This window comes from Colossoma macropomum, unplaced genomic scaffold (assembly GCF_904425465.1).
Source record: "Colossoma macropomum unplaced genomic scaffold, Colossoma_macropomum, whole genome shotgun sequence".
Lineage (NCBI taxonomy): Eukaryota > Metazoa > Chordata > Actinopteri > Characiformes > Serrasalmidae > Colossoma > Colossoma macropomum.
Genome location: NW_023494793.1, coordinates 16110523 through 16138471, shown reverse-complemented (window position 1 = coordinate 16138471; position 27949 = coordinate 16110523). Strand labels below are relative to the sequence as shown.

The following is a 27949-nucleotide window of genomic DNA, read 5'->3' as shown; positions in this document are numbered from 1 at the left end:
AACAACAACAATCAGGCGAGCAGCAACGTTTCACACGCAGCTACACCTTTAAACCAAGGAACTGGTTTAAACTCGTCCTCTTCGGCTCCACCACATTCACGCAACGTAAGCATTTACTGGCAGCTTTTTTGCTTTTTTGTGGATGTTTTGAAGGCACTAAGTGTTACAGACATATTCGAGGGCCATTTTTTTCCAACGTATATTGTTTCTTTTTTTCAGTCAGATTTTCCTCAGCCTCGCCGTGTCTTCATCATGACCGATCCCGCCGCAGAATGCAACATCAAGGTGCTGTGTCGCTTTCGCCCTCTGAATCAAGCCGAGATCATCCGGGGGGATAAATTTCTCCCCACCTTTCAAGGGGACGACACCGTCGTCGTCGGGGTACTGTACATACTTACTACTCATACTCATATATGAACAAGCTTTGACCGCTACACCTGTTTCATTTCCAGAAAAAAAATAATTTGAGCAGCAGGCGTACATTCGCTGCACTGAGAGGCCTTTAGGAAACAGACTGGCTTATTGAAATGGCGTTGGCTGAGCGATGATGCTCAGTCATACTCAGGATGGGCGATATGACGTAATCACCGTTCATTTATTTCGTTCTGCTGTAAACTGTGCCGGGGTCCTTCATTTTAGAGGTTTTATGTGCACTATTGTGGCTTTTCTCCCTCAGTCTGCAACGATGATTATGTCAGGCACGTTAAAGCCCGTATGTATCAGGCCTCTTGTCCTTGGTTAGGTGATTCTGGTCTGTTGCGTTTGTGCTTTTCACTGGAGGCCTGGGGGCTGGACCTGTTTATAGCTTCATCGAAATGTTGAAAAAAATCTGTTCATCCATAGCCCTTCAGCTTACTGATGGAAATATGAGGATTTGTTGAAATGTATGCAGATTACATCCACTGTAGATGGGGATCTATTGCTGTTATCTATACAGATGCCTTAAAATGAAGTCTATATTACATCAAATCTGCACATTTACATTAACTGCCTAGCTAAACTAGAATTTAGCATCATTTTGCTAAAAGGAAAATACAGAGGTCAGATTTAAATGGACCTAAAGTGAAACACAACAGACTAGTCACACCTAAGGCCTATATATAATGTAAACCTCCAATTTTCACAAAGGTACAATGAAGACTAGTATCGTTACATTGCTCATCAATACATCTGGTGTCAATATTGCAGATATTGAGTTACAGAAGCAGTGTTTAGCATCCAGACCCTGCCTCAGTCCAATAGCAGCAGTCCCATGCTAATAGCAGGCTGGGGGTGGGTGCATATAATCTGGGAGGGCAGGAGAAGGGGGAGACTGATACTGCGCAAAGGACTGAAGTAAATTCTGTGTTGTCTACCGGTTTCTTGCTGCACTGCATTAGCAGAAAATGAATGGTCTACTAGCCAGGCCTGCTGTCTGCATGGGATGGAATTAACTTTGGAATGAAAGCCATCAAATATCATCATAAGTAATGGGCTTGGTTAACACCGTAGTTTTATGCAAAGCTCAAATAATAAACCTTGTTCTGTTGTTCCGACTCTCAAATTCTGCATAATGTCTTTCTCAAACCTATTTTGGTATTTAAAAACACTGCAAATTTAAAAACAATGCAGTTTAGTTTTGTGTGTGTTATTTATGTTGCAAAGAAGACCTAAGCTCCTCCCCCTTTGGGTGAGTCTCATAAGAAACTGCTCTTGTGATTGTGGTGCTTTTGTGTACATGACTACAATCCCATTGTTTTTTGTGTCTTCAGGGGAAGTCTTTCGCATTTGATCGGGTGTTTCCCACCAACACCACCCAGGAGCAAGTCTACAACACCTGTGCCAAGCAGATAGTAAAAGGTCAGGGCCAAAGCATTTATATGTATTCATGTGTTTTTATCACTGTCAAATCACTGTCAAAATGTGTTTGGGCAGTTCAAATTTGTTTTTGTTCTTGTTTGCTTTGTATCCTCAAGCATGTTATCTTAAGGATGACTGTATATAGCAAAGTGAGAAATTGCCTATTAGCTATATTAGCTTATTTCTAAGCATTCATTAGCACCCCACCTTACCCTGCCTCATGATGGAAAGCTTTGTTTTGTTCATTTAACCTTTTTGCTTTGTTTCATTTAAAGTATTTATTTGAACTGAATAAAACCAGTTAAATTGCTTGTTCACTTACAAAGGACCTTGTATAATTACCACGTACTTCCCAACTGGGCTAGTTTGTAATAAAGCTTAATAATTTATAATAATAACTGGACAGGCAGCATGTAACATCAAACATAGCGGAATATCCAGAATATTGTGAAACTGAAACATTTGTATCCTTCTTCTGGACAAGCTTGTGTGTTTTACTCTTTACTGGAGAGTAGATTTCATTTACCAGAGTGTGTAGCCTCTAATTAAGAGTATCTTTTCTATCATATACATTTTTCCATTGTATACAACTAAAATAGATTATCATACAAAGGAAAGCAAAAATAATCATGCGGCACATGAAAAAGAATGACAGAACAGTAATTTGTGTACTGTGTACACTACATGTACACAGAGCAATGTATATGCATCACCAGGAAACTGACTCATTCAATGAGATCAGTGATCAATGAGATTTGTGACTTCTCAGCCTCATCTTATGGCTGATTACGACTCTCTCTCAAATGTTTAAATTATTAACACTGGTTGATTATTATCATCAGCATTAGGATCAGAATTAGGATTGGGACCAGAGTAATGGTTAAGTTTAGGTATTTAGGTGAGGTTTATTTTATAGTTAGAGTGAATATTAGGTTCTGGATTAGGGAGAGGTTAAGCTTAAATGAATAGATATTTAGTTTTTTAGAGCATTTACAAGTCATCTACAGTGGACAAAGATCAAACCAGAGTACTATCAGAATGAGAATATGAGTAGGGAAATGTGATTTTCTGTGTTTTGTCTGTGTGTAGATGTGCTGGGAGGCTACAATGGCACCATCTTTGCTTATGGACAGACTTCCTCTGGAAAGACCCACACCATGGAGGTAAGAGATCACTACTTTTAGATTAACTACTTTTGACAGCCAATGTCATTAAAACCTAATTTTCCTTGCTTTTTTGACGTAGTGTGTTGACATTGTTAAACTTTCAAAACACACCAATCACTGTCCACATATGGAAGCTAAACTGCAAAATCAGCCTGCTGTGAATTCATTGCTTTAGTGATGTCACGGAAACCGACACATTTATGATACATTTAAATTCACTTATTTAGCCTGCAGCAATCTAGCCCCACCCATTTACGCTGTTGTAAGGAGTGTTTCAGCCTGGACTGCTTTTTGAATGAGGCACAATACAGAGCAGAATCAGAACAGAATACATTTACATATATCAGACTTAAAGGCCTAGTAACAAAAACAGCCTGTTTAATTTTGGGAGATAAAGAGAGGTTGAAAGAATGTCATGTAAATATGAATTATGACTGATTTTGGTACATAAAAACACAAAAATGTGAGAGTTGGACCTTGGAGGAATCAAAATTTGTCATCATACACCTGCAGGCATTAAAAAAATATTGTTAAACAATATCATGTTACGTCTGCAGGTTTCATCATCCCCATCTATCGCTGACTGAAAACATTCAGCTAGCTCAGACACGGTTTATGTTCAAGTTGGAATTACATCACTGTATGGACAGAAAATACATTATGATTTCCAGTTTGCGTTAAATTAAATTTGCATTGTTGGCCTGATATGGCTCTTTATGGTGTGTCCCTCAGGAAGACATACATGATGAAAGATATATATTTTAAGAGCATTTGTGAAGCCAGGCACTTATGAGCATATGAATTAGTTAATTAAGCTATTTGTATTGATATCAGTGGATTTTAATATGCTGCACTATAATTATTCTTCTGTTTTGCTGTAATTAATTCGCTCTGGCTTTTCTCTCCAGGGCAACCTGCATGACCCTCAGCAGATGGGAATCATTCCCCGCATTGCTGAAGATATTTTCAACCATATCTTCTCTATGGATGAAAATCTGGAGTTCCACATCAAGGTAAACATGCACATACAGGACAACCTTATATGTGCCCTTTCAGCTAAGTAGAGTCTAAAAGTCTGCTCACTATATCAATATCCTGACATAGACCTTTCCAAAACTGAAGAAATTATCCCGAAACCAGTCCTGACCAATCACAGATGTTCTTTAGCACTATTTAGATGAGATTTATATTTACATTGGGAGGTGAGGTTGTGCCAATTTACCACAGAATATTTGTAATCTTTTTGACCAATTTACACAGCATAAGAAATCTCGATATAAATGAAAGAGATGGGAGTGGCTACTTGATTTACTCACTACCGTTATCCCAAAAAAGTGTAAAAAAACCCTCAAAACATTTAATTTAGCTGTTATTTCTGTTATCCTGCCCATCTGTCCTGCTGTCTTAACTGATTAGCATTGTCATTAGCTTGGGAATTCACAGCCAACAGTCAACATCACAGCATAAAATTGAATGTTTTATTGAAAATTTTCACATTTTAATGTTCTGAGTTGTACACGAGGTAGGTCAGTACATTTTAGCAACAGAGAACACAAGTAAATGCTTCTTTGAGTGCCTTCATACTTTCGAAACTTATTTTCTACAAAACAATTATTATTTCTACCGCTCGTTTTGTAGAAATTAAAAGGCACCATTATATTAACTGATGTGAAAGCTTGTATTCCGTAAAAATGACTGGCATGAAACATTTGGACGAGACTAAAATCAATGAGAATCGCTGCTAGAAATCACATTACCACATCCTCATGTAAAACTGATCTCATTCAAATAAGGCTTTTGTGTGTTTTGATGAATCAAGCCTTTCACCTGAACCAACAAGCATGAATGATTTTGGTCAAAAATAACACAGGCTAATCCTTAACCACATCACATCGAGAGTTAGGTGTTTTCAGTTTGTTGCAATTGCAGTATGTAAAGTGTAACAACAATATGGTTTTGTCCATTCTGTTGCTTTAGCCAGAATATTGAACTACAGCTTTAATCCCCACTCTAAGCATTTGGTTTTTATTGCTTTAGTGATAATTATCTGTATCTAGGAATACATTTTTGGGTCAGCTTTTGAAGTGAAGTGTGACTTTTGCCTTTAGTATCCTTAACCCCTTTATTAACATGCATAATCATTAACCAATATCCACCAGTAATATGTCTTATGATCATAAAACCTTTAAGTGGATCCTGTTACAACTTTATTTTTATAAATATTGCTCTGTTTTGCTACCCACATAAGCCTGTTGTAACACCTCTTTGTCTTTATTAGGTTTCTTACTTTGAAATCTACATGGAGAAGATTCGGGATCTTCTGGATGGTTTGTTTTCTTTTGCTCTTTATGAAAAGTTTTGTCTTACTTCTTAAACCATGCAATGTTTTTTTCTGTTCTTCTCTTACTCATCTTCTTTTTTCTTGGCCTAGTTACCAAGACCAACCTTTCTGTGCATGAGGACAAGAATCGTGTCCCCTTTGTTAAGGTGAGCAGTGTCACCCTTGCACCTGACTAACTGTATGCCAGGACGTACTATGGAAGCTTTTTAACTTTTCTCCAAGGAAATTCTTGAAAATGAAGGCCCCATGCAATGGAAAACTGAATTTTCTTTGCTTTTTGCAAATAAAAGAGTTTCAGATTATGGAAACAAAATGTACAGTTCACTCCCCTGTTCGTACAGTCCATATATTGAATGTAAACTTGTTTTGAATGTATTGTTCTTGTTATTTTACAAAAACCAATATATATATATATATATATATATATATATATATATATATATATATATATATACATATATATATATATATATATATATATATATGCCTTTTCAGCTTACAGCAGTTTGGCTCTGCCCATTCACACTAAAGTTGCAAGTGGTGTTTTGAATGAAGCACAATACAGGGCTAAATACAAAGAAAACTGTGGGATATGGACATTTTATTTCAGATGCAACCTTCTCAGTGAAGTGAGAATCTGAGCATTTCCTGTTTTTTTCTTTCAGGGTTGTACCGAGCGCTTTGTCTCCAGTCCAGAGGAAGTGATGGATGTTATTGATGAAGGAAAATCCAACCGCCATGTTGCTGTGACCAGTGAGTCTAAAGAACACTTTACCTTACCATTGAGTCCATTAAGTCAAAGCTTTTGAATTAAATTAACATTGCTTAAGTGAGTAATTCTTTTAAAAGATTCCTTGCTCGTTCATTGTTATTGTATTTGTATGAGATAATAAGGACTGAGTGTTGGGGTGTGAGTATAGGAGCAACAATTTTAACTTTGTCGACCTGAACATCTCACCAGCAATCCATTCAGGGAACTTGGTAACGTGGAACTCATTTAACCCCTTAAATTCCCCTTATGATCCCTTAAAATTACATACCAAGGCTTATTATTCAGTAACTTCCAAGAGTTACATTTAAACTGGCTGAGCTATTCTTAGGTTATAGAAGTGTGTAATAAAACTTTGCATCTCTAGTCACACAGAATCAGAGCTTTCTGTGTGCTATAATGTTTTATTGTTGTATTAAATGTACACAAGTCTCCCTTAACTGTTGTATGTGCTTAGATTTTTTCAGAGTGATTGTTTTGTTTGCAAGCTTTGTTTGACCATGTTATTTACATGTCCAGTAATAAGGTAAGATAACAATCTACTGAAACCCACTGAAACAAGAACCAAATAACTCCTTCCACACCTGTCACAGTAGATGACAAATTTATGACAGTTCTTGGTTTCTGTTTTATTTTGTGACATGTAACCATACAGATATAATTTATTCAGCCATAATTTATGCAGTCATAAAGCTTATGTATTATAGTGTATAAATAGTTTGATAACCATGTTATAGCATAAAACAATGTCTACAATAACAGCTTTGGTACATTGTTAGAATTCAAGCACAACCTATCACTGGGTAGTATGATTTCATTTCTGGCATACTCTTTTCTGTCTCCTTATCTCTTTCAGACATGAATGAGCATAGCTCTCGCAGCCACAGCATCTTTCTGATAAACATCAAGCAGGAAAATGTGGAAACAGAGCAGAAACTGAGTGGAAAACTCTACCTGGTGGACCTGGCTGGCAGTGAGAAGGTATGTATGTTTGTGTATGCATATGCATATTTGTTTACAAATATTACACAGCAGTGACAAGATTACTGTAAGCTTGCATGATAGAGTTCAGAACAAGCCATGAGAAATAGGTCCATACAAGCAGTGTTATATTATTTTCAGCAAACAGTTCATTCATTGGCTAGAAAATGGCATCCTATTCTGCCTTCAATAGAGAAGGGGAGCACCATCTGCTAGATAAAACTGCAGTGCTGTTTTGATGACTTGCCCATATCCAGTTCAGATGTTAAGTAGATTTTGAGCTGGGTGACAAGAATATCAATTGATCTTTTAAATTTTTCTGAATGGAGCCACCCAAAGTGACACAACTAATGAAAAAGGTTGTGTCCTCTCACTGAATTCAGATCCACATGGACTTAGTTCCTCTTGCCTGTTGCTCTGCGGCTATGCTGGCCAGTCCATCTGCCAGCTCATGTACACAGAACTAAGCAGACTGGTCAGCGCTACACAATAAGTGGATTCATACAGTGGGTGAGAACCGATGACAACTCTGAAGAGATAATTAGCATAAATTAAAAAAAAGCTTGTGTTTTAGGTTTTAGAAGATAGGGGTATTAAGCTGCCAGCTTATGTTTATTTTATAAGATGACAGTAGTAATGGGCAGTATGGACGATTTATTGTGCAGAATAGTAAAAAAAAACTGAATAGCATAGAAATAAACCTATGTCAATACTGCTTTCTGACCCTAGCTCCGCAGGCCCTGCAAAATTGCGCCAAATGTTTCATGTCTTAATTTCTAAAAGGCTGACGTTGGCTTCTTATTCACCAGCTTTTGGTTTAAAATTCCGTTAAACCTTAAATGGAGCAGCAGTTACACTAAGGGACCTGTACAGGTGCCTGAATGTAGCTGCTGCACCATTTAAGGTGGAACAAGAAATTTTAATTAGAAGCTAACTACTGCGAATTTCTTAAGTCATTTGTCTCGTGCATGCAGATAAACCAGTATACCTCCCACTACTAAATGACATATTTAAATTTATTTTTAATTCATTAATTTATTTATTTTGTTAGCGTAGGTAGTTAGCTAGTTTTATATTAGATTCAGATGCTAATGCAATTTAGCTATTTAACCACCAGTTAAGCTAAATAGCTTAATTAGCTTAATTAAGCAAATTTTCATTAAGCTAGTTAGCCACTAAGCACATTTGATGTTTAGGACTTGGGATTTAGAAAGTAAGCATCAGCAACTGGCACAGTTGTTCCTTTTATGTTTTCCTTGTTTACTCATGCATATGCATATATTTTAATATATACAAATTTAATGTACAATAAGTAAATTTAATGTATCGAGAGCCAAGTTTTAGCAGTGTCAGGGTGGACACTGATATTCTGATTACTTGTCTTAGCAAAGAAGTCATTTGGAGAAGGTTGTATGTTGAGCGATGAATGTTAAGTGCCTCTCCACTTATCACGTGATAGAAGAATAGGTTTAGTCAATAGTAGGTTTTAGAGTATAGTAAATTTTTGAAACTTTATTCACAGCGTGTTCAAACAGGTTAAATTTGATTCATCATTAAAGTGGTGCACTTGCTCTGTATTTTCCACAGACAGGGTGATGATATAGAATTTATTGCTAATATGATCAGCATGTTTGAGGTGAAAGAGATTAACAATGTGTTAGCAATTCACCTTTCTTAAGCTTTTCTCTGACTTGTCTATGTTAGGTCAGTAAGACCGGTGCAGCTGGCGCTGTGCTGGATGAGGCTAAAAACATCAACAAGTCTCTGTCGTCCCTGGGCAACGTCATCTCTGCTCTCGCTGAAGGAACGGTGAGTACACACACAAACACACAGGCGTATCCACACAAACAGATGCTAATAGAATCAGCCTGTAAAATAATACAATAAGACACAGGAGGCTCTGATTTTGCTACGGTCAAGAGGTGCATGCTTTTGTAGTGAGTGGGAGTGGGCAGTATACATGTGCTAGTAATAGGGATCTTCCAATACTCACAGGGTCAAAATGCATAAAGACATATAAACGGCATAACTTTGGAAGCAAAGCCAGCTACTTTAAGAACATATTAACACACACACTACTTGGTTTGTGTAAAATCACATAAGCTCAACTTTCACCGCCCTAAATGAAGTGTACAAACTAGTCTACATCTGAAACTGTTGTACAACAATGGAACAAGTAGTGATTTGAGTGCAGTTGATGAATTTACATACCATTTGCATATGACGCCTTGACCTATCATCATTTACTGCATCAACACTATTAAAGAGGGATTCTACTAATTTTGCAAAATTGCTGCTGAATTCAGTGACTGAGATGCAAACTAAGTCATTCAGAGTGGTTTAATGCGTAATAGTTAATTTTCTGAAAATAGGTTTCTGTACAGTGGTGGTGATAATAACCAGGGGTCCTGATATGTACAATGCAAATATAGCCATTTTATTTACAATCCAAAACCACCAGTGAAACTACACATCTTCTTGTCTTTTGAGTTTCTATATGTAGTGTCAATGATGGTAAAATCTAAAAAAAAATTGATTTTTCTTTGGAGACTATTTGCCTTACAACACTCTGCATGTACCTCTCCACCATGAATGTATTTTAAAAAATATGTTTTAGGCACATATCTCACATCAAACCTTTCATAAAACAATGTTTTAGGCAACAGGAAGCATGTTCATATTCATACCATGTCATGTAAGAACGTTCTATGAGGTATGATTTAGAGGCCATGAGAGACATCTGGCTTCCATCACCACCAATTGTGAACAATTCTTACTCCTAAAATGGAGCATTTCACATCGCACCACCCTGAATGACTTTTAATCTTCACAATTTAATTATGCAGAAATTTTAAAAAATCATCAGAATTCCCCTTTAAGCAAAAGTCTTTAATTGGAGCATTGTATTACATGGTTGCAGGGTAGTACATACAATCATTTGAAATATCATTGTTATTTTACCGTTATTACTGATACTGCTGATATTGCAGCATCCCAACTTCTTGCATCCCTGATCGTAACTATCCTTTTTATCATTTATTTTTTTTGTTGTATGAGCAGAAGACCCATGTACCATATCGTGACAGCAAGATGACCCGAATCCTGCAGGACTCTCTGGGAGGGAACTGCAGAACCACCATGTTCATCTGTTGCTCTCCCTCTAGCTTCAACGAAGCTGAGACCAGATCTACTCTCATGTTTGGACAACGGTAACACAGATGCACACATAAGATATATACACACGCACAGTTGGAATAACAAGCAGATTTGTTCAACCTCTCTCTCTCTCCTGCTCTCTCTCTCTCTCAGTGCTAAGACAATCAAGAACACGGCTTCTATCAACCTGGAACTGACAGCGGAGCAATGGAAGAGGAAGTATGAGAAGGAGAAGGAGAAGAACAAGACTCTGAGAGAGACTATTCAGAGGCTGGAGGCTGAGCTGAAACGCTGGCGAAATGGTGAGGTGCCCACACACGACACAAGAGATGTACATACATCTGTACATGCATATGATTATATATTATGCAGTATACAAAAATACACCAACAAAAGTGAGTACACCCCTCACATTTCTGCAAATATTTTATTATATCTTTTCATGGGACAACACTATAGAAATGAAACTTGGATATAACTTAGTCAGTGTACAGCTTGTATAGCAGTATAGATTTACTGTCCTCTGAAAATAACTCAACACACAGCCATTGATGTCTAAATAGCTGGCAACACAAGTGAGTGCACCTCACAGTGAACATGTCCAAATTGTGCTCAAAGTGTCAATATTTTGTGTGACCACCATTATTATCTAGCACTGCCTTAACCCTCTTGGGCATGGAATTCACAAGAGCTGCACAGGTTGCTACTGGAATCCTCTTCCACTCCTCCATAATGACATCATGGAGCTGGTGGATGTTTGACACCTTGCGCTCCTCCACCTTCCACTTTAGGATGCCCCACAGGTGCTCAATTGGGTTTAGGTCTGGAGACATATTTGGACAGTCCATCACCTTTACCTTCAGCTTCCTCAGCAAGGCAGTTGTCAGGTGTGTTTGGGGTTGTTATCATGTTGGAAAACTGCCATGTGGCGCAGTTTCCGAAGGGAGGGGATCATGCTCTGCTTCAAAATGTCACAGTACATGTTGGAATTCATGTTTCCCTCAATGAACCGCAGCTCCCCAGTGCTGGCAGCGCTCATGCAGCCCCAGATCATGATGCTACCACCACCATGCTTGACTGTAGGCAAGAGACAGTTGTCTTGGTACTCCTCACCAGGGTGCCGCCACACATGCTGGACACCGTCTGAGCCAAACGAGTTTATCTTGGTCTCGTCAGACCACAGGACATGGTTCCAGTAATCCATGTTCTTGGACTGCTTGTCTTCAGCAAACTGTTTGCGGGCTTTCTTGTGCGTCAGCTTCAGAAGAGGCTTCCATCTGGGACGACGGCCATGCAGACCGAGTTGATGCATTGTGCGGCGTATGGTCTGAGCACTGACAGGCTGACCTCCCACTTCTTCAACCTCTGCAGCAATGCTGGCAGCACTTGTGTCTATTTTTTTTGAAGCCAACCTCTGGATATGATGCTGAACACATGGACTCAACTTCTTTGGTCGACCCTGGCGAGACCTGTTCCGAGTGGAACCTGTCCTGGAAAACCGCTGTATGGCCACCATGCTATAGCTCGGTTTCAGGGTGTTAGCAATCATCTTATAGCCAGGCCATCTTTGTGGACAGCATCAATTCTATTTCTCACATCCTCAGAGAGTTCTTTGCCATGAGGTGCCATGTTGAATATCCAGTGGCCAGTATGAGAGAATTGTACCCAAAACACCAAGTTTAACAGCCCTGCTCCCCATTCACACCTGGAACCTTGTAACTCTAATGAGTCACATGACACCAGGGAGGGACAACGACACAATTGGGCACAATTGGGCACAATTTGGACATGTTCACTGTGAGGTGCACTCACTTGTGTTGCCAGCTATTTAGACATTAATGGCTGTGTGTTGAGTTATTTTCAGAGGACAGTAAATCTATACTGCTATACAAGCTGTACACTGACTACTTTACGTTATATCCAAGTTTCATTTCTATAGTGTTGTCCCATGAAAAGATATAATAAAATATTTGCAGAAATGTAGTCACACTCATTGGCCACTACATAAGGTAACCTAAAATATAGGTGCATTTTGTAGGTTTGCAGTTACTGACTATAGCCCTTCTAATCCTCTACCCCACCCATCAGTGGAAAATGACCACCGTATGACTCCCAGTGTTGTGGATCTTTATCAGCACTGTGGTGATAACAAAGTGGTTGTGGCCTTTCTTGCACTGGCACGTGTGTATCAGGCAAAGAAACGTTGCTTTGGATTTTTAAACACTGTACAATAACTGACCCCCTCCTTCAACACACCCGTCTTGTTGGTCCACTTTGTAAGTGTACAGTTAGTAACTATAGCTTGTCTTTTCCCTAGCACAGTTTGTGTCAGCCATTCACTAGTCTTTCATCAGGACCACTGTTGGCTGGATGTTTTTGGTTGTTGCATTGTTTTCACCCCAGCCCTGACATTGAGTTATGTATATATAAAAGGTCATAAAAGGGGGATTCCAAAATTTTTCAAAATTTCTGTATAGTTAAATAAATAAGTAAGATTAAACAGAGTCATTCAGAGTGATTTTATGTGAACTGCTGCACTTTAGAGAAACTCATCCGGTCAGAGTTCTTCGCAGCAGTGGTGATAGGAACCTGGCAAATGGAAATAAAATACCCAAATAAAATCTTTTCAGATTTTCCACTATTTTACCTTCTTTAAAATTGCATTTAATACTCAGAACATACATGTAGGATCACTGGTGGTTTTGGATAGTAAATGAAATGGTTATATTTATGTCCTTTGATGAATGGGGTAGAGGGGAGCTGGAACAGATGGGTTATAGTCAGTAGTCTTAAACCTACACCCAAATTATAGGTGTTTCTGATAAAACAGTCAATGAGTGTGAGAATTCCTTGTGGTGTTTTCATCCTTTTTTGCACTCTGTGTACATTTAATGAACATTTTGTTTTGACAGGTTCTGAATCTACACTTAAATGTTGAAAATTTTCAGAATCATGACAAAAATGAAAAATTTCTTTCCTTAAAACAAGACTGTACAGACCGCAATGTTTTTTCATCCAATTCTGTGCTTACAAACACAATTGTGGTGTTGATTAGAAGTTCATTTCTGAAAGAAAGAGTGATGAATGAAAAGCAGTGAATGAAAAGCACCTCACTGTGTGTTCTTTTCCCTTTTCTTATCAGGAGAGGAAGTGCCGGAGACGGAGCAGGCCTGCGCTGACGTGACGAAACTTGAGAGCAGTGATGAGCCATCTCTGGATAATGAGAGAGAGATGGAGAGACAGAAAGAGAGAGAGAGAGAGAGGGACTCGGATTCCTCCTCCATTGTTGTGCGCATCTCTGAAGAGGAGCGGCAGAAGTATGAGGAAGAGATCCGCAAGCTTTACCGCCAGCTGGATGACAAGGTTATTTCTCATACACGCACACACACACACAAACACACACACACATCACATGCACACACACATACACACACATATAATCACCATGGTCCAGAAATAAAACTCAGCATAATTTTTAAATCAGCTTTGTGCTTATCTGCTTGATTTTACTTATTAAGCTGCTGTCCTATTATGTGTTTATGTGTGTGTCTTTAGGATGATGAAATCAATCTGCAGTGTCAGCTGGTTGAGAAGCTGAAGCAGCAAATGTTGGCTCAGGATGAGGTAAGGCTTTAGACTATATATTTTTTGGAAGCAACAGTACTTACGTGTACTTATGTAATATAATCCGTACTTCAGCTCCTTATTTCTTATCTATTAGATTGATAGTAGCTGCTGAATAAAACATAGTACAATTAATAACTGTATGGTAAACTGTGCAGTGTGTATGTGCAAATGTGTGGGATCCAAAAATCTAAGACCCCATTGAAAATCTGTTGTTTTTATTTAAACCTGGAAATAACCAACAGAAAGTTTTAGACTTTTATACATTTTGAAACAAAGAAAAGCTGTGACTAGTAAATGAATAAGAAATATTTAAGATTCTGCACTATTTCTAGGTCACAATTCAAATTTAAGCAAATTTGTGACAGTGACCATATCAAGGCCTTTGTAGAAAAATATCAGATTGTCTTCCATTGAAGGTCTCTTCCATAGAAATACGTATTTAGACAACTCTTAAGTGGACTTGATCTACTCATCAGAGCCTTTTGCACCAACCTGTGGGTGCACGCTGTCAATAAAGCAAAAGGGGGACCAAATACTAAGAAATTCTGAAATTCATGTGATTGTATTTTTCACTCAAATTGGCTGTACAGTTGTATTGGAGAATACTTTCATATTGCAAGTTAGTTTCATGGCTGATTAATAAAGAAAGTATCACAGAACATTCGGCTTTTACAGGTGCGCACACTGGTTCTAGTTAAAATCTGGCGTCAGTTTTAACAGGACATTTAAAACTGAGAAAAAGAAGTACTGCAAGCAATTTAGTGCTTGAATTGTAACAAATTCATTGAAATTGTTACTTCACAGTTTAATAAAACAAAAACTGTCAGTTCGGAATACCACTATGCACATATAAAACTGAAGTGATTTATATGCACATTTTAAAAAAATGAAGTGACCTGCAGTAACTGATCAGTGAGGTCAATCAAACTGGATCATAAATCAGACTTAAACTCACTACAAAATTGCCATTTTGAAAAAGTAAGTGACAGTCCAGACTGTCACATTGTGCACATACTTAAAAATACAGTAATTTCACTGCAGCCTTAAATAGCACATCTCATCTAAATTGTGCAGCCCTAATACACATGAACACATGCTAATATTCTTATACTGCCTATGTATTTATATGCGTGTTTGTTGTAGCTGCTGGCATCTACACGTGGTGACAGTGACAAGGTCCAGACAGAGCTGGGTCGGCTGCAGTCTGAGAGTGAGAGTGCGAAAGCTGAGGTCAGGGAGGTGCTGCAGGCTCTGGAGGAACTGGCTGTCAACTATGACCAGAAGAGCCAGGAGGTGGAGGAGAAGAGCCTGCACAACAAGCAGCTTGCCGAGCAGCTCAGCCAAAAAATGGTGCGGAGACACACATACAGACAACTTAGCAAATAGTTTAAAACCATTTATCTGAGCAGTAAGTGTGTTTTTGCCAATAAAAACACTATATAACATTAGAATACATGCAATCAATGCAGCAAAAAGTACAGGACTTTCTTGTTTTCAGAAAAGTAGTTGACATTAGCTGGGTAGAAGAACACAGCTTTGCTTTCTTGATGTCATGTATGTGGGAATACTCAGTAAAATCAGACACAGCATACACAGTTACTAAATTATACATGTCACATTGAACAACCTAGTTCTATAAAGTGCTTTTGGAAATTTAAAATGATTTTATATGCTGAAATCAATTCAGAGTTGTCTACGACTTTCAGCATCCATATTGTTTTAGATTTCAAATAGTCCCAATTAGCTCACAATGCCGAATAATCCAAATAATCTGACAGTTCACCATAGCTAATTTGCCCAATCATCTAAATAATTCCACTGTAGCCTATTTTTAATTATAGCAGTGATGTTGTAAACCTTTTATAAATGGGAAGGGCTCTTGATGTCTGTACTGTATCATGAATATAGTGACAACATCAGTGCTCTATTTACTTTAGTGCTTATTCATGTGTTGGGTGTGAGTAGAGATGAGTAAGAGGCCTAGAGTTTTCTCCTCCTGCTCAGCTTTTCATCATTCTGTACCCTCTTTAGGCCAGTCTAATGGAACTGGAGGCTGAGCTGGCTCAGATGCAAGAAGTGAGCTCTCAGCAGAGGAAGCGTATCGCCGATGTGCTAAATGGACTTATGCGTGACCTGAGCGAGTTCAGCAACATTGTGGGCAACGGAGAAATCAAACTGGTAAAGAGACAGTTTCTATCCATTGGAAATTAAATATATTACTATATGTTGTCGGTATATTCCAAAATAGAAATATGATATATAGTAATAGATTTTCATTGTATTAGTTTTTAAATTTTTTAGTTTTTGATATTGACCTGTCAAAATCCTGTGTTAACCAGTAACCATAACTGTGAGGCATTTGCTAAGCATTGCTCCCTCCTGAGCCACCAGCACACTCTCAAACACCCAAATACAGGGTCTTAAACACCCAATTACAGTTTACAGAGCTAAATATAGATACTAAATTCCATCGCTCTGGTAGGAGAAGCATATGTTTATTGATTACTGCATTAACTGTGATACTGCAGCATTTTAACAATAACTATGTAAGATTTCATTCATTATATTACAGTTAAAAGAAGTAGCATTACTGAGTCAGGGAAAAAAACACGCTAAAGTATCTTGTGTGTTGCTGAGAGCCACCCTGTAAAGCCTGAAGTAATCATTTAGTCAGATGCGTTGGGTTGGATTTCACAGGAGTTTTTCACATCGTATGTATTTTCGTATTAACATTGCACATCCGACACAATGTTTAGGTCTTAAAAGCAAATTTGGCCCACCCATGAATTTGTCATGCCTATCAAAGATGGTGGTCCTGGTGCCACTACTGTATAGGATCTTTATTATTTTGCTGTTTGTATGATCATGTTTATAAGCAAATTTGACGAGCAGTCTGTAGAACATGAAAGAGCACCATCGTATAGTCAGTGTGCTGCTCAAGCGTCCCATTAAGTTAGTTCTTCACCCTCCTCCGTCTGTGCAGCCGGTGGAGATCAGCGGAGCTATAGAGGAGGAGTTCACTGTGGCCAGGCTGTACATCAGCAAGATTAAATCAGAGGTGAAGTCGATGGTGAAGCGGTGCAGGCAGCTGGAGTGCATGCAGCTGGAATGCCATCGCAAGATGGAGGAGACCAGCCGAGAACTCTCCTCCTGCCAGCTGCTCATCTCACAGGTGTGTGTGTGCCAGTATGGAAAGATGATTAGGCTGACTATATTATAGCCTACATTATTAGTAAAATTTTGTTATGTAATGTTAATACACTAACTTTCAAAAGTTAGAAATCAATGCTTTCAACAGTGTATAACCAGTTTAGTTTCAAATAAATGTATAAAGTAATTCTGATATGTTAGTCCTGTCCTTACAGCTTTCATATAATTAGTAAGACACTAGGAAGCTGTAAATAAAAACTGAGAAATGTTAAATGGCAAGAGAGTTTAAACTTTGGAACAGTAGGGTATGTTATATTAATATGTGTTATCTTAAGGTCATATAATGAGCTCAGTGGTTTTTTAGTAACATTTTTTTTGGTTTGTCTGTGTGCATTTGTGTGTGTGTGTGTGTAGCATGAGGCAAAGATCCGGTCTCTTACTGAGTACATGCAGAATGTGGAGCAGAAGAAGAGACAGCTGGAGGATAGCTATGATGCTCTGAGTGAGGAGCTGTCTCTGTTGCAGAATCCAAGTAAGACATGCACGTAACAACACATGCATGCCTTAAACATACGCATAAATAAATGCAAATTGTAGGAGAAAAAATAATACAGTATGTTACCTTTTCAAGGAATAATTTGCAGTTAAAAGTAATATTGTGCAGTATATCTCAAAATGTTATATCATAATACTTTGTGATAATATTGTATCACCCTTAGCAAAGTCCATAGGTGAACGCTATCAACCATACAAAATTCTCACCATTTTACAAGTGAAAAATAAAAGGCACAGTTTTTTGTTTACAGAACACAAAAAGAATGTTTTCCGCTGTTCTAGTCATTTAGCATTCACATATTCTACTGCTGCTTTAACAGGCAGCACAGCAGAGCAGCAAGATGGAGGAGAAAAGCCAGAAACAGAGGAGAATGATGGAAAGGTAAGTCCCTTTTGTGTCCTTTTCTGACCTCTAAGCCCACTGACATAGAGATTTCTATAAAAATAAACATCAGCACAACACCTCTCAAATAAGCAGCCACTTTACAATTCCCAATGGCAGAGTTACCTTTACCACAAAGCTATTGCCATGTCTTGTACTGATCAAATGCCACACACAAAATGTGCTGCTAACCATGCACCTTTCTAGATAAAAGTAAAAAAATTCAAATGTTAATAAATGTTTCTGTTTTTTATTTGTTTTGTGTGTATCTGTGATAGGAACTAAAGAGTGCTGTAATGAGCACTGAGGTAATTATATGAATATCCTCATTATATAAATCTCCTTTCTGTTTTCCCAGAAGGCTCTGCGTCGTCCTGCAGCCCATCGCGAACCTCGCCAGACTCAGCTCAGCCGTCTGAGGGATGAGATCAATGAGAAACAACGCCTCATCGACGAGCTCACTGAGTCAGTGACCAGTCACCTCTGTCTTTAACTTAAAACATAGTTTGGCAAAATCTGATTTTATACAATTTTCCCCTTATACATTGAGTGTCTAAAGTTTGCTTCTATTGATTTTAGTTTTGAGTAAAGAGTAGTGTGCACATTAAATCATACTTTATCTTCATGATATAAGTTTCCTTAATAAACACATCATTAAGAGCTGCGATGACAGAATTGATCAAATTACATCATACGTGCAGTGCTACAAAGACATCATTACATTGCAGGCACAAACCATTAGAGGCCTAATGAGTGCTTCTCTGTGCCAGGATTGAACCCTGCTTTCCCACATGGTGGGTGAGCACATGCAGCCAGAGGCACATTATTTTAGTAATAATTTATCACACATATTGTCATCGTGATATCCAACAGCTTTATCAAACATCATGTTTATGTTGATATCGTACAGCTCTACTGAAGAGTGAACAAAAGTACATACAAGATTCATACTAGCATACTTACTTTTTGCTTTGCAATGTACTGTTGTTGATTCTTACAGATAACAGTATGCTAACCTCATAAGCAGGTCTATTGTTTGAAATTACAACCCAACACGATTTGAGGAAAGTATGTCATCAAGTTTGTCTGATGCTTATTGGTGGGGCATAAGCTGTCATGCTTCATGTAAATGATATTTAAATAAGGTACTGGTAGGCTGGCGCTTGATTTCTTGCACTGAAGCTGATTTGTCATTTGCGCTGAAATCCCTGCTCGTTTCCACATTGTACAAAAGTTTCATGACTCAGAGGCAGAGTAGTTGGTATCTTATTATAGGTGGTCAAATCTGCACTCTTTTCTATGCAGCTTGATGGATAAGGGCCAAAGTGTCTTTGTCAAAATATTATAATTCATATTACCATCTTGAAAATTGAGAAGTTTCATGATACGCTGTTTGTTCCGCATCGTCCCCACCTAGTGTGAATACATTTAAAAATCATTAAAGATATATATTGTCTGGTATGTGTTGTATCTTAATGTTAAAACTGAAATAACCTTTATGTGACCTCTCTCTGCAGTAAGAACCAGGCTCTGGAGCTAGAGCTGGCCCACGTGCGATCTGACTTCAGCAACCTGAAGATGCAGGAGGACACGAAGAGTGCTCGTTTGGAACAGCTGTCGTATGTTTCAACTTAAGTAACTGAAGAATCTAGATTTAGTTGATTTGAACTGCAACATTTAGATGTTATATAGCCTCATCCATAACTGCATTTAGAGCCAGTTTTCTAAATGTAGTTTAAGACTAGTCCTTGACCAAAAAGGATTTTAAGTGGTGAACCTGCTGACAATACAGGTCAGTTCACTCTTGGTGCAATCCGTGTCTGGAAATGTGCCAAACACAAAGGTAGTGGTGGTGGAGTGTGTGTGTAGTGTGTGATGGTGGAATGTGTTGTGAGATGATGTACACAGTGTGTCTGTGTGAAATGCCATTGCTTTTTGCTGTTAAGTTTGTATAGTTTATGGCCTTTTTTTGTGCGTGTGTGATTTTCCTTAATGGAAGGATAATGGAACTCTGTATCCATCCTTGCAGATTCCAGCAGGAGAGGCACGAGCAGTCTAAACAGGATCTCAAGGGCCTGGAGGAGACTGTTGTGAGTCCCTCTGTTCTTCATCTTTCACATATTCCCTTTTCTTCTTTTTGGAATTCTTAAAGAGGATTTCCACCGATTTTTTAAAATGTGTGCATAATTAAATTCTTAAGGTCTAAACAAAATAATTCAGAGTGGTCTGATCTGAAATGCTCTATTTCAGAGAAACGTATCAAATCAGAATTGTTCACAGCAGTGATAGGAAACAGACGTGTGAAGCATTTAATGTCTATAAGAGCTACCTCTTAGAAAACTATTCAGACCCACCAGGATTTCTTGATCTTCGTTATTGTTGCGGACTAAAATGTTCAATTTTGCAGCAATATTTCTCAAAGTAGCCATATTTTTAACTTTTTTTGGGTGGGTGGATGGTTGCAATGTAGATGTTTGTGAACACTGAGTCTGATGTTTATTTTAATTGCTTTAATTGTAGCCTAGTAAATTTCTTGAGAAAAATTGAAAATTCATATCACTCTTCACTGAGTTATAAAGCCTTTATTATAACATGGCTGTGGACAAAAATATCTCTCAGTGCATTTCAGCAAGAGCCTTCATCAGGTATAAGGTTCAAGGTCACAAAAAAGTAGCTAGACATTTTAAATTACAACATTTCAATAATCCTTCCAAGTTTAGAATATGAGGTATTGATCATATTCCAGATACATGTAGTAAAGGGAATAGAGAACAGAAACTTGACCAAAGGGTGGACTTTTTGGATCTATAAATTAAACGCTACTTTTTCCTAGATTAGATAAAAACATATAAAAACTCATAACATTTTGTATAGCATATACAATGGCTGTATTTGTGCTGTGCACATTGTGACCTGTAGTTCCTATTACCAGCATTGTAAAGAAAGTCAGAATCTGTAAGTTTCTCTGCTTCACATCAAACCACTCTAAACGACTGTTTGCATCAAAAGAATTGCACAGAAATTTTGATAAATAGAAGAAATTCCCCTTTACAAATGTTACTTTTTGTCCCCACTTTGGTTATTACAAGTAACAAGTGTTGGTTTTGTTCCTTTGGGTTGTTAACCTCCAAAAGATGTCTGATGAACAACAATTAAGAGGTTGTAAATTCATGTATTCCATAACATCATGAAACGTATCTTACTCGTGTAACTGCAGAAAAGCTGTTACTTGCCATAACAGTTATATGAGAGGTTTTATTCTATAATGGAAGCAGTTGCTATCATAGTTTGGCAAACAATTAGGCCACGTTTTTTAACAATCCAACTATCATGTGAAATTTGTTATAGAGAATAGCCAAAAATATTGCTTGTGGCATCACTAAATTGGTTTTCATGAAACATACATTATAAGTCCAACATTAAAGGGCTCCTATCTTGGAAAACTGGATTTTCCTCTCTGTTTTGAAATAAAAAAGTTTAATATAGAATATAAACATTGTCAAATTTTGTCCCTAGTCCATACAGTTCATATATAGAAACTAAACTGCAAACACAGTCCATATTCACTGTTTTTGTGACGTCACAAAAAACAGCTAAATATATCCACCTGTTGGGCCTGCAACAGTTCACACCCATTCACATTAAAAGTATAAGGACTGCTTCAGTATAAGAAATGCTTCAGCCTGGACTGTTTTTTTGCTTGAGACGCAATACAGACAGTATGCAGCCTTTTAGAACAGAGCTCATTTACATATGTCAGTCTTAAAGACACAGGTACAAGAACAGACTATTCTTAAGGATAAAAAGAGGTTGAAAATGATCATGAATTGTGGCTGTTGTGGCCACACAAACATTATAAGCAGACCTCAGTAAAAAAAAAAAATAAAATGCAAGAAAAATATAGGATAGAGGCCCTGAACTGCATTACTTTATACATAATTACAGCTTTTGTGGTTGTGATGTTTAACCTTTCACATGATGCAGCATTTCTGAAGTATCTCTCTGTCTCCATCTGCCTGTCTGTCTGTGTATATCTTTCTCTTGTCTTGCTGATGGTCAGGCCCGCGAACTCCAGACCCTCCACAACCTGCGCAAGCTGTTCGTTCAAGACCTCACGACTCGAGTTAAAAAAGTGAGCCCCACACCTCACTATCACAAGCACTTGCCTGTGGCTGAGCTGCATGCTCTCTGTGTGTGTGTTACACAAAATGCACACAAAATGTGTAAATGCAAACAGTTCCCATTTGTAACCATTTCCTGTGATATGAATACAGTATGTGCATACAGTGCCCTGTACTGATGTTGCTAAACAACTTGTACCTATGTCTTTTCTTCATTACCCTTTTTCTGTACAGAGTTCAGAAATTGGACCTGATGATAGTGGGGGGTCTAACACCCAGAAACAGAAGATTTCCTTTCTTGAGAACAACCTGGACCAGCTTACAAAGGTTCACAAACAGGTGTGGGAGGGAATTTTAAGTATTTCATCACTGTTGTAAAAAAAAAAAAACTTACAAGAGAAAGAAAAAAGCAATGCACTTCTTTGCTTTAAGCGTCTCGCTGATGATGCATTCTGAGAATGTGGTGATGGACCTGCCAAAGTCGTTACGGTTCATGCATGTCCACATTGGCCATAGTAAAATAGATTGATGTGTAAAATTTTCGCTTTTTTTTCTGCTACCATGTTTATTATCACTGAGTCAGACTTTGATGCGCTGATGTTTTCAGAGTACGTGTGATAGTTAATTTAGAGCACAGTTCAGATTGATTAGTAAGCACTTGTTATTAAATAGTTTAATCGGGGTAAATAATGGATCATGACTAATGTGTGACTTAGTCCTATTCATGGGTTTTCTCATTCTAACAGGTAGTTTGTAACATATTTTTTGTGTCAGGGTCAAAGGAAGTTCATGGAGATTTTATTTTGGACCACCATTTCTATTGGTACATTCATGTGCATTGTACATGAAAAGTTCACAATGTGAAGGTCAGCTGGCATTTTAAATTAAACTCAATGAAAGATTTATTTGTATAGACCATTTTATAATGGGCATTGACACAAAACAGCATTACAGAAAATCAAAGAGCAAGAGAAAGAAACCTTGAGAGGAACCCATCCATAAAAATATAAAAAAGAAAAGAAATAAGATTGTCATTGGACAAAAGTATTTAGATTAGCCAGAGTTAACCAGTGTCTGCTGTTGGAGGCTTATCAGAGGAGCACATGAGAAATACATTTATGAAAACTAGTTACTACTCTTAGAAGCATGTCACAGTGAAAATGAGAGTTAAATCCAGCTATTACAATCAAATGTGAAAGAATAGTAAATTATAAAAATTAAAAATAACACTTGTTGTCTATTGTCTGTTGCTTGTTTTGAAATTTCTTTTGTTTTTTTTTTTTATTTTCTGTTCATCCTTTCTCCATGAAGCTGGTACGTGATAATGCAGATCTTCGCTGTGAGCTTCCGAAGCTGGAGAAGCGTCTTCGCTCTACGGCTGAGCGTGTTCGGGCGCTGGAGGCAGCACTGAAGGACGCTAAACAGGGCGCCATGAATGACCGGCGCCGTTACCAGCAGGAGGTGGAGCGCATCCGGGACGCCATGCGCTTGCGCAGTTCACTGCGCCGCCCACACACAGCTCAGATTGGTATAGCAAGTTCTGTGCATTGCTGAGAAAGCTGATAAATTGTTAGAACTTGTTATACCTCCACTGTTTCATAAGAGGCACTGATTGTTACATTGTATGCAGGGGGACACACTAATGATCAAAGTCTTGTTTAATGGGGGATTTTGTCAAAGTGAAGATAAAAATGAGCATGATCCATCACTCCAGAGAACCCATTTCCAAGGCACAGTCCAATGGTAGCATGCTTTACACCACTCCAGCTGAAGCGTAGCGTTACCGCTTTACTGGAGTTACTCTTTGTCCTGGATGGTTTCATTTCACATTAATAGCACTTACAGTTGACTGGGGCAGATCTAGAAGGGCAGAAAATTCATGAAGTGACCTGTGGCAAAGGTGGCGTTTATTTGAGGAGAATGCGTGTGTACTTAATTGTATACACCTGTTAGCAATGGGTGTTTCCACATAGTTTTGCTCATACAGTGAAGATACCTACACAGCACAATACATACTAGATAAGTACTGATTCTGCCCAAAAGTAAAATGCAGTATTAATTTCTCTAGGACAACAAAGATACCAACATGACTCTGGCCAAATCTTTTAATACGCAGCTGCTATCTTCATGATATACTGCATCCCATAATTCAGTGTGGAAAAGCAGCTAGCAGTCTTGGGATCAGTCCCTCGATGATGGCAGTATTGACATACTGGATACTATACTGCATACTGATATAAGAAGAACCATGCTGTTTACCGTATATACTAGTGGAGTGTGCTGTATACAGCATACAGTTTGCTATTTTAAACAAAGCTTGAGATTGGACTTCACTGGCTGTAATGCTATAGCTAGAGTTCAGCGTTGTTTTACACTGAAACATTTATGTGGTAGAAAAGATTTTTTTTTCTGTGTGTATATGTAATTTTTTAAAGTAATTATAACAGTGTCAAATTGTTTGTGATCTAATGTATTACTTTTTGATGATTTGTTTTCCCGCAGCAAAGCCAGTAAGGGCTGGTCACTATGCGGCTGTCACGTCCCCCACCACTTCTGTGTCCGTGCGAGCCAGTGACCCTGTCACGTCCTTCAGTAACATTCTCTTCCAGAGAGAGGAAAAGCCTGTTCACCAGAAAACCAACACGTAAATACTCTTCTCATATTCTTGTTTCCTCTTCTTTCCTCTCCTCTCTTCTCTCTTTCTCTTTTGTTGTCTCCTCTTTCTCTGTTCTTCTCTCCTCTTTTCTCATCTTTCTCTATTCTTATCTGTTCTCTCCTCTCTGCCTTCTTATCTTTCCTTTTCTCTCCTCTTTCTCAGCTCCTCTTCTGTCCCCTCTTCTATTCTCCTGTACTGTCTTCTTTTTCTTTCTTTTCTTCGTTTTTCTTCTTTTTCTCACACGTAGATGTGTTTTGCAGAGTTGGCTACAGCACTGTGAGATCCATAGACATTCTGAGCTCCTACCCACTGGATGTTGAAAACGGTTAGTGTGTCTACCAAAATTGTGTGTTTGTGTTTAAAATGTGTGAATTTGTGCATTTGCACTGTGTTTACCCTTCTTTCCTTGGGTATGCATACACAGTCTCTAATTTTCATTCTCATTATTTTCAATAGGAAACAGCACAGACATTAATGACAACAGGTATCAGTTATTACTATACACTTCATTTATTAATGGATGTTCAGCATTTTCAGTACAGATGAGTCTGACATTACTGCTTATGTGTAAAATGCTTGGTAGGGGATAGTACAGTAAAATATTGTGTTGATTTGTGTAGGAACGATGTACACTGTGGAAGTATGGTGGAGGATCCATCCAGACACTACATCATGCAGCCAGAGACTGCAGCCAGTTAATCATCTTATACAGGTAAACATGGTAAACAATTTCAGTTTCTGATTTCCTCTCAATTTAAATTGTGTTTGTTATTGTTTCATTTACTAATTTACATTTTTCATCCATTCAAGGTATTGCATGAAATATTTAGCATAGTACAGTAAGTGAGAGCATAAAGAGAGCTGGTGAAACAAATGAAACTTTAATGAAAACTGCACAGAAAAAAATAAAAATGACAGCATAACATTGTATAATGAATAAACATATTGTAAACATATAAGACATACTTTCTAAAAATGATAATAATTAAAAAATCTAGCAAATTAACTGAACTAATCATTAATTGAGCCCCTCCAACGAAAACCATATATTAACCATTCCACCCTTTTTTGGAATATCAGTTATTTTGTTTTCTATTTCTATTTTGACAACCTTTTACATTAAAAAGCCAAACTAAGCTTTATTTATGTCATGTCAAAGCCATTTCTGAAAATGTAAAATAACAGGAAAAGGAAAAAATCAATAATTAACTAAAAATTATATAAAATAATTATTTTTCTTCCAGTTTCCCCTGTTTGTGACTTGTGACTCTGGGCCCCTTAGCAACTGTTTATATTATTATAAACTGCATCAAATAATAAATAAATAAATATGACATTTTTCTGCCAGTTTCACTGTCTGCCATGACTTATATAAATAATACATAATACAATAATACTGTGCGGCTCTGGGGCCCTTAACAACTGTTTATACTGCTTATTGCAAGAAACGGCTGTGAATATGGTACTCATAGGAGGTAGTGCGCAGACATAGACAACACTTTCCCTGCGCAAATTAATATTTTTAGCAGCTGACCAATTTATAAATGTGTGTAACAGAGTTTACTGTATGTTTCTTCAGCTTTTTCTTCCACGTCTAATTGTTTCTCGCTTTTCGTCTTCTTATTTTCTTGTCTCTTTCACTTGCAGATTCCGATTTTCTGCATGCTGTCCGCTTCCTTCGCCTATTCAGAACTTGCAGAACTCCACTTCCCAGACCTCCTTGCTCTGTCCTGTCTGATACTGTATATTACTCAGTGGTTCCTCTCCATGTCAGAGCCTACTGTTTCCAGCCTTCTCTCTTGTAGTCCTGTCTTGTATATTTCACAGCACTTCTGCATGTCTGTCCTGTATAGTTTAAAAAGAAACAGAGCATAATTTATATATTTAGACACACATATACATGCAAACACTTTGGGTGCGATTTACCAAAGCATCAGTACATGTAATAGAATATGAGAAACGTGCAAAAATGTTAACGTGTACTTAAGCCTTTGGTAAATCTGAACCACAGACACAAAACCGCTGCAGCCACTGGAGAATCTTCTAGACTCTGCCCCTGTAGTCTTTTGCTGAGCCTTAAAATAGCTGCCGTCCACACCTACCGCCATCATGCAAATCTGCGTGTGCTCATGTGCACGCCTCTATATTATTGATATAAAGCTGCAGGCGCGAATGTGTTGATGTGTACATTTTGATACACATGCTGTATCCATGTACTGACTACCTCCAGATACTCTAACATCATTGTAAATGCTACTAAAATGCCATCTAATTAAGTTCAATCATATCTGGATCAATATGGATCCTGCATCACTATATTAAAAATGGCATCAGCAGAAAGAGTTTTTGGCTTATCTAAATGGACTGAAGTTGGGTTTCACTGTAGAAGAAAAAATTGCTGGTTATTGGTTCTGACCACTGATTTGAGTCATGTTGCTCATCACTCAGCCACCAATCGCTAATGAATGAGGGGTTCTCTTTCTCTGGGGACATCCTGATCAGCCAGTCAGGACAGGAGAAAGAACTACCCATCACCGTCACATGTAAGTGTGTTTTGCTGTGTGTTTGCTCCAGCACTTTCAAACACATGGTCTGCTAACCATGTGTGTGTGCATGCATGCAGCTTGAGAGCGGAGTGTCTGCTGACCATGTAATCCATATAATTGTTGGTTCAGTCTGCCTAGAGGGTTCCTGGAGATTCTTAAGCTGTTTAGAGATGTGTGTCTGTTATGCCTGTTGTCTTCCAGTCCATCACACCATCCCTAACCCCCCCCTCTTTTCCCTCTACACCCTCTCTTGTTGTTCTTGAATATCAGTTTGATCTGTGTATACTCTCACTTATATCCATATTTTATCAGAAGAAAGATATGAATGAGTGAGGAGCGTTGGTTTTACATCCCTTAAAGGATATTATATAAGTAATGAGTATGTTGCAATTAGTATTAGTAATCTGAGTAGAAGCTTCTCCTAAGTGCTGATCCAGGAATAGTTGTTCTTACCTGCATTTCTACTGCAACCATCCACTTCTACAGAACTACTCCTTATTAGTGAGTGAGTGACTGAGACTTGAGAGTGTTGACACAACTGCTGAAGTATGTTACCCCATGTTTTACGTTCTGCTCCAGGCGTGTACATCGATGTAGTTTATGTAGTTTGTTGGTTACCAATTGCAAGAGATAAATGTCCATTAAAGACAATGACAAGTA

The 27949-nt window shown here is 38.0% G+C and overlaps 1 protein-coding gene across 2 annotated transcripts; it reads left to right on the top strand.

The window, feature by feature from the left end:
* On the top strand, positions 1-27949 carry kif5aa (kinesin family member 5A, a). Of its 2 annotated transcripts, XM_036578644.1 has the most exons (30): positions 1-105; positions 220-381; positions 1752-1839; positions 2929-3002; positions 3914-4018; positions 5284-5332; positions 5437-5492; positions 6012-6099; positions 6972-7096; positions 8801-8905; positions 10157-10305; positions 10406-10554; positions 13395-13615; positions 13808-13876; positions 15023-15229; positions 15911-16057; positions 16863-17051; positions 17444-17561; positions 17905-17966; positions 18325-18431; positions 19484-19585; positions 19996-20056; positions 22027-22098; positions 22322-22426; positions 23399-23615; positions 24590-24731; positions 25004-25068; positions 25200-25227; positions 25364-25455; positions 26391-27949. In XM_036578644.1, the coding sequence occupies exons 2-29, from the start codon at positions 253-255 to the stop codon at positions 25440-25442; spliced, it is 3108 nt and encodes a 1035-aa protein (XP_036434537.1). In that variant the 5' UTR covers positions 1-105; positions 220-252; the 3' UTR covers positions 25443-25455; positions 26391-27949. The 2 variants fall into 2 exon arrangements, with proteins under 2 accessions (XP_036434537.1, XP_036434538.1); XM_036578645.1 differs by lacking the exons at positions 24590-24731; positions 25004-25068; positions 25200-25227; positions 25364-25455; positions 26391-27949 and having other exon boundaries at positions 22027-22097; positions 23399-23585.

Bases quoted from the DNA above. Each gene is read 5' to 3' on its own strand.
- kif5aa (XM_036578644.1), top strand. From the start codon at position 253: ATGACCGATCCCGCCGCAGAATGCAACATCAAGGTGCTGTGTCGCTTT. The intron at 18,432-19,483 runs GTCAGTGACCAG...CTCTCTCTGCAG, and splicing joins CTCATCGACGAGCTCACTGA to TAAGAACCAGGCTCTGGAGC. The intron at 22,099-22,321 runs GTGAGCCCCACA...TTTTCTGTACAG, and splicing joins TCACGACTCGAGTTAAAAAA to AGTTCAGAAATTGGACCTGA.